Source organism: Somniosus microcephalus, chromosome 14 (genome assembly GCF_052327205.1).
Source record: "Somniosus microcephalus isolate GS21.2 chromosome 14, FLI_Smic_1.0, whole genome shotgun sequence".
Lineage (NCBI taxonomy): Eukaryota > Metazoa > Chordata > Chondrichthyes > Squaliformes > Somniosidae > Somniosus > Somniosus microcephalus.
Window position 1 is genome coordinate 69929397 of NC_141000.1, and position 7220 is coordinate 69936616.

At 42.8% G+C, this 7220-nt stretch overlaps 1 protein-coding gene across 1 annotated transcript in view; it reads right to left on the reverse strand.

Moving 5' to 3' along the window:
* Positions 1 to 6283, reverse strand: part of srpx (sushi-repeat containing protein X-linked) — a 122879-nt gene extending 116596 nt beyond the window's left edge. The window contains exons 1-2 of the mRNA XM_086006625.1: positions 6148 to 6283; positions 5951 to 6037 (exon numbers count right to left, since the gene is read on the reverse strand). Of these exons, the coding sequence (XP_085862751.1) occupies positions 5951 to 6017 (67 nt within the window). The 5' untranslated portion in view covers positions 6018 to 6037; positions 6148 to 6283. The remainder of the gene's footprint in view (positions 1 to 5950; positions 6038 to 6147) is intronic.
* Between the last annotated feature and the right edge of the window lie 937 nt (positions 6284 to 7220).

Here is a 7220-nt window from a genome sequence, read left to right on the forward strand (position 1 = left end):
GGTGTTCAAGAATTTCTCCTTGAAGGGTAGGTGGTAGGGCAAACAGCAATTGGATGCAGCGTTCCATGAGAGTGTGGCCAGATCCATTATTCGCAACAACAGGAGCAAACAGAACCTCAGCACATACTTAGGCTTGGATTTACATATTTAAGGTCTTTACACTGCTCCAAACGAAAGTCATCGTCAGGATCAGGGCAACATTTGGCCATTTTCTCCTTTTACCCAGAGATTAAACATGATGTCCCTGCATTATCAGTATGCTCAAGTTTTAGACACAAAAGGGATTAACTTTAAAAAAAAATTCTCCACTACAGATTAAGATCCATTTTTGGATGAATCAAATATTTGGTTCAATTTATAAAATGTTTGTCGTGAAACCATAGTGTCAGTAGCCAAAGGTGAAAATGTTTTTCCTTCTGATAATTTTTGCAGAAGAACCTTCATTGCATGTTTCTTAAAAGGCAGTTATATTGCCACTTACAGCTTACAAAACAGCTTTAGGTTCACATCAATAAAAAATAACTACAATTCAGATGGTCAAGTGCACTAAAGCTGAGAGGTGTGAGACCACCTCCAGGAGGCCATCATACACCAGCTTGAGTTTGTATAGAATGCAGTATAACTGCAGTCTTAAACCACACAAAATTTTGCCCAGACCAGAAGATGCAACACCTGCCGTTTTATCTCCTCCCTTCCCACCGTCCAGGGTCCCACTCCTTCCAGGTGAAACAGCGATTTACTTGTATTTCTTTAAATTTGGAACACTGTATTCGCTGCTCACAATGCAGTGTCCTCTACATTGGGGAGACCAGATGCAGATTGGGTGATCGCTTTGCTGAACACCTTCAGTCAGTCCACAAGTTTCCAGTCACTTGTCATTTTAATTCTCCATCCCATTCCCTCGCCAACCTTGGCCTCCTACACTATTCCAATAAAGCTCCTCAGGAACTCAAGGAACAACTCATCTTTCAAATAGACACTCTAAAATCTTCTGACACTCAACATTGAGTTCAACAATTTCAGATCATAACCACAGCTCCCATTTTTTCCACACAGCAGGTGCTGGTAATGGTTCTGCTATTGCCATTTACAGCTCTCCTTGACCCATCTTTTGTTCCTTTACTTGTCCCATTACCACCCCCTTTTGCCTTGCACCATCATCTCTTTTGTCATTTAATCACTCCTGCCTTCCACCCTATCACAGGCCTTCCCTTTTGTTCTTTCCTTCCCTCCCTCCACACCACCCCTCCCCTCCCCTCCCCTCCCAACCTTTCACCACCTGTGTACTTGATTAAAAACTTAAATCTCTAACTTCTTCCAGTTCTGGCGAAAGATCATCGACCCGAAACGTTAACTCTGTTTCTCTCTCCACGGACCTGCTGAGTACTTTCTGCTTTTATTTCACTCCTTTATTTTAGTTTCTTTTCATGTCTATGTTTACAGTCAGCTGCACTTTCCTACTGCCAATTGCAATTTGACAAACTCTTGCATTTGTTTTTCGCAGTCACAAAATGCTGCTACTAGAAACAGAACCAGATATCCCAACAGAACAGTCACTTCATAAAAGGGTTTTTATTGCAGCTACTGTACTCTATAAACTCTGCTGCCTATATCCTATCCCACACCAAGTGCCGCTCACCCATCACTCCTGTCCTTACTGGCCTAGATTGGCTCCCAGTCCTCCAATGCCTCAAATTTAAAATTCCCATCCTTTGTGTTTAAATTTCTTCATATCTTCACCCCTCCCTATCTCTATCATCTCCTCCAGTCCTAGGATGCTGCATTGCTCGGACTCTGGCCTCTTGTGCATCTCTCCCTCTCTCCCTTTATCCCACCACTGGCAGCTGTGCCTTCAGCCGCCTAGGCATATGCTGTGGAATTCTCTCCCTAAGCCCCTTCACTTATCTACCTCCATCTGCTCCTTTAAGACCTTCCTTAAAATCCACCTCTTTAACCAAGCTTTTGGTGACCACTTCCAAAAATCCCTATCTTTGGCTCTATTTTTATCTGAGTATGCTTCTGTGAAGTGCTTTGGATTTTTTTTTAATGTTAAAGATGCCATATAAATGCAAGTTGTTGTTGTTGGACAGGGTGCGGCAACAAGAAGGGAATGAGCTATATTGGTGCTTCCTTTGTTCCAAATAAAGCCTTCACATCACTTGCTCCAATTGCCAAATGTCTGCCAGGCATTTTGTCCATGCTTGATTAGTGGTCAGTTGGGATGGGCCACAGCTTAAACATGCATGTATTTTTTTCAGTGCTGGTTCCAGAGCATCTTAAGCCTTCAAGAGGTGGGGATTCCTTGTCCTGCCAGCAGCAGGGCAATTAGGCACGGGGTTACATCTGGGATTGACTAGAACAGGGGCATGATCGGAATGTGTAAAGTTGTGCCATCACTGATCTGTCAAGGTTGAATGGAATTTTTGGAGTTTGTGGGGCCGTGGTAGCTGCAGCACAGGATTCTAAGCTCTCTCTGCATAGGTAGTAGTAACAAGGATCAGTCTAGACAGAGAAAGTTAATGTCTTAACCAGGCACATTTATACAGAAAGCTTTTGTGGATTGTTACAAGGATGTATCATAACATACAATGTTGTTACACACAGATATACAGTTTTGTGTTGCATTGTGTTACAAAGCTATAATACAGTATATGCTATTCCCTTGCATCATGCAATGATATAAAACCTGATATTAGGTAGTTCCAATTACAAGACAGGATAGCATTTCAGTTCAAATCATGTAATTTGGCCACAGGAGCCTGCTGCCTGTCCCAACTTGCCACTGGCAGCAACACAAATTACCACTGAAAATTAAACAAAGCTACTTGTGTATCAGAAATAATAATAGTTTTGCAGTGTACTTTTTTAAAAATTTAGTGACAGGAGGTGGATGATTCTGGCAAGGCCATAGTTAGTTGCCCTGAACGGATTCTCCCCAAACCACCACCTTTTGCCTTGCTCCATCATACCTTTGGCCATTTGAATTACTCCTGCCTTTCACCCTATCACAGACCTTACCTTTTGTTCTTTCCTCCCCTCCCCCTTTCCCTGCCTCTGTACTTGCATAAAACTTGTTACATCTGTAACATTTTCCAATTCTGATGTAAGGTCATCGACCTGAAATGTTAACAGTGTTTCTCTCTCCACAGATGCTGCCTGCCCTACTGAGTATTTCCAGCATTTTCTGTTTATATTTCAGATTTCCAGCATCCGCAATATTTTGTCCTTTGGTAATGGCCCAGAAATTCGGGTCACCACGGGTGAGTACACACGGGGTACTCACCCGTAAGCCCAATGGAAGTGCCAGTTTCGTGCATGCACTGCGTATGCGCAGGAAACCGGCACTTCCGTTCCCCTGAAAGAAGGGGGTCAGAAGTCGAATGCGTGCGCGGGAGAGGCTGCGTGTGCGCATCGAACTTAGGTTTTTTTTGCAGGTTTTCCCGGGAAGGTAAGTCTCCAGAAGTTAGACATGTAAAAAGCAGTCACAAGGCCTGCTTTTTACAAAGTAAGTGGTGAATTAATTAAAATTAAAACATTTTTTCCACAGGTTTATTATTTTTAAATACTTTAAAGAAAGGTAAGTTTATTTTTAGCCCCGTTAGAAAATGTAATTAATTTTTTCAAAAATTTAAATTATTGTTTAAAATAGTTATTTCATGTAATTTATAGTTTATTTTAAAAATGTGATTTTTAAAAAAAAAATTATTTGAAGATTTAGTGATGTTTTGGGGCTTATAGTATTTATAGGTTTGACATGTCAAACTTATGAATGAAGCATTCCCTGCTACCATTGGCTCTCCATGGCCCACGTGATCCCAGGGGACACTTCGAACTAACTGCGCCCCTGGGATACGCAAGCACTGCGCGCCGGCAGTTGGAGGCGGCCCAGGATCGCAATTCCACGGGGGCTCACAGCTCAACAGCCGGCGCGGTAGGCAAGTGCAGGTCAGGGGCTTGCACCCACAGGAAGCCCCCAACCCGAATTTCTGGACCATTATATATCCATCAGGATGTTGCGTGGGGGCTAAGGTATACTGTCAAAGTAAGCTTTGTGAGTTGCTGCAATGTTTATACAGTACTGCAGCCACAGACACAGTGTGCTGGTGCTGGAAGGGACAGATATTGAGCAAGTTCTTATGTTCTTAAGAAGCATCACTGCTCCAGCCTATGTTTTACATGAGACACAATCAGGATGATATAACACATAAGAGTGATGCACTTGGAAATTATGTTGCAGCAATAACTTGCGGTTATGTAAACACCCCAAGATTAGGAGAGGTGACCAAAGGTTTGGTCAAAAAGGTGAGTTTTAAAAAGGCTTTTACATGGAGAGACAAGAGGAAGAAAGGTTGAGGGAGTTCCAGAGAGTGTGGCCAAGGTGGCTGAAGGTTTTACCACCAACAGCGAGGTGAAGGGAGGTTGCACAAATGGTTTGAGTCAGTACACTGAAGGATACCGAAGGGAATTCAACGCTGGAGTTTGCAATGGTAAGGAGAGCCCATGACCTTGGAGGGATTTTAAGATGAGGTTGAGAATTTTAAATTCAATGCATTGGGGGACAGGGTGGGCGAACAGAACCTAGTGTAAGATCTACACTATTAAGGACAAGTGGCGAGCGTAATTTTTCCCAGCAACAATGGGCACATATTTTGTGGGTTAAAAAAAATCTTCCAGTACATCTTACAATATAACAATCCCTTGATGCGTGCACCCCCCCCCCCCCCTTTCAATAGGTTTTCAGTCTACATTTCTAAAATATCACGCTGGGCTATAAATCCAAAACTACAACTAATGTAATCTGAATTATTTTTGTTACAAGAAAATGTATACAAATGATCACTGTACTGAGGGAGTGCTGCACTGGCGGAGGTGTCGTCTTTCGGTTGAGACATTAAACCAAGGCCCCATCTGCCCTCTCAGGTGGGTGTAAAAGATCTCATGGTACTATTTCGAAGAAGAGCAGGGGAGTTATCCCCAGCGTCCTGGCCAATATTCATCCCTCAATCAACATCACATTGCTGTTTGTGGGAGCTTGCTGTGCACAAATTGGCTGCCGCGTTTCCTACATTACAACAGTGACTACACTTCAAAAGTAGTGCATTGGCTGTAAAGGCTTTGGGGTGTCCTGAGATCGTGAAAGGCGTTATATAAATGCAAGTCTTTTTTGATCCAGGCTGTAAATTCCCTGCTGTAAGTGGCTCTAGCTGTCTAGTTGCACAGCCCTGAAGTGCTCTTCCTGCGCGGTAACAGTGCCCGGCGCCAGTTGGCTGCCGCTGATTGCGCGGGCAGAGCCGCCCAGGGCGTTCGCTGAGCCCAGATGATGCCATTTAGTCCCCGGACCGCAGTTTAAACACCCTGCACATCATTCGCTCAATTCAAGAGTTAATCACAGGTTTCTGTCAGTTCTTTTCTAAAAGCCAACTGCTAAATGTATTTCTGACGAAAGGTCATCGACCTGAAACGTTAACTCGGTTTCTCTCTCCAGATGCTGCCTGACCTGCTGAGTAACTTTTCCAGCACTGTTTTTATTTGCTAAATGTAGTCTCCCGGGTTTTTCTGTCCAACAAATCAAGGCGAGTAAACCATACAATTAGCAACAATTTGAATCTTTTGAAAAAGTCATTCGCCCCGCCCGCTCCCAGCGCCAAACACATAAAACCATGACACTTTAACACAACTGTGATTTAAATTTACTCACCTTGAAGTAGTTGGGATTTTTTAAGTTTTATTTTTTTCCCTCTTCAAAACGTTACAACTCTCAAAAACATCTATATGATGATGATGAAGCCCTGGAAGCACAATCCAACCCCACTTTTCTGCAGGAAGCAGTTCCGCACGCAAACAACTACGAACTAATAAAGACCGACCTTGCCCTCAAAATGCTCAACAAGAGACAGAATTTTGCAAAAAAAAACATCTGGAACACACCAAAAGTTCGACTCGCACGTACCTCCGTATGCCTCCGCTGTAAAGGTGCACAGGATAGACAGAAAAATGCATTTGATAAAAATGTCCATGCTGCGCTCTGGTAGTTCCCCTTCAACGTATAATAAGAAAAAAGGTTTACATTAAAAACTACTCCGAGAAAAAACACCGCCTTTACCGGAAACCGCTTCCCCGAGTCAGTGAGCTGCAGTCCAAAACTACCTGATTCTAGCCGAGAGCGGCCAGCGGCTGTGCCCAGCTCATCAAACCCCCGCACCCGAAAGAATAGAGTGTGTGTAGCCACACAGTAACAGGATTCGAAAGTAGCTGGCAGAGTAACAAGAGTGGTAAAACTGGTTTGGAATACGTTTCTGTATTTTAAAGGAATATCAATGTTATGGTTGGAAGGATTCCGTTTAGTACAGAACATAGCATTGGAGGAATAGAAGAGCAATTTAAAAAAGTGACGTTCAAATTGCTTTTTCTATTATATATAAATATAAAAAACTAAGGACATCATTTATTTTTATGATCAGCATTTTAGAGTTTCGTAGGATATTTTGTGAATCACCCTGTGTTACAGTAAGTGCTTTCTTATGAACATGAACATCTCGTTCAGACTTTGACTGACTGAAATATTAGCACCAACAGACAGCTAGCTGCCATCAAAAAAAATGGAAATGATCATTTAATAGTCAATTGTTTTTCTGTAGACATTTACACTACACTTTTGGAACCAGATCATTGGTAAATCTAGTTTTGAAAAGTATTAAAGAAAGAGATATATTCTAAACTTCTCAATACCCCAGCTATTCACAATATATATTAATGATGATCTAGACAAGGGAACTAGATGTAAGATCTCCAAATTTGCAGACGACACAAAGCTGGGTGGGCGTGTGTGCTGTGAGGAGGATGCCGAGAAACTCCAGGATGATTTGGACAGGTTGGGTGATTGGGCAAAAGCATGGCAGATGCAATATAACATGGATAAATGTGAGGTTATCCACTTTGGTGGCAAAAGCAGGAAGGCAGATTATTATCTGAATGGCAATAGATTGGGAGAAGGGGAAGTGCAACGAGGCCTGGGTGTCCTTGTGCACCAGTCACTGAAGGTAAGCATGCAGGTGCAGCAGGCGGTTAAGAAGGCAAATGGTATGTTGGCCTTCGTAGCGAGAGGGTTTGAGTACAAGAACAAGGATGTCTTGCTGCAGTTGTACAGGGCCTTGGTGAGACCACATCTTGAGTATTGTGTGCAGTTTTGGTCGCCTTATCTGAGGAACGATGTTCTTGCC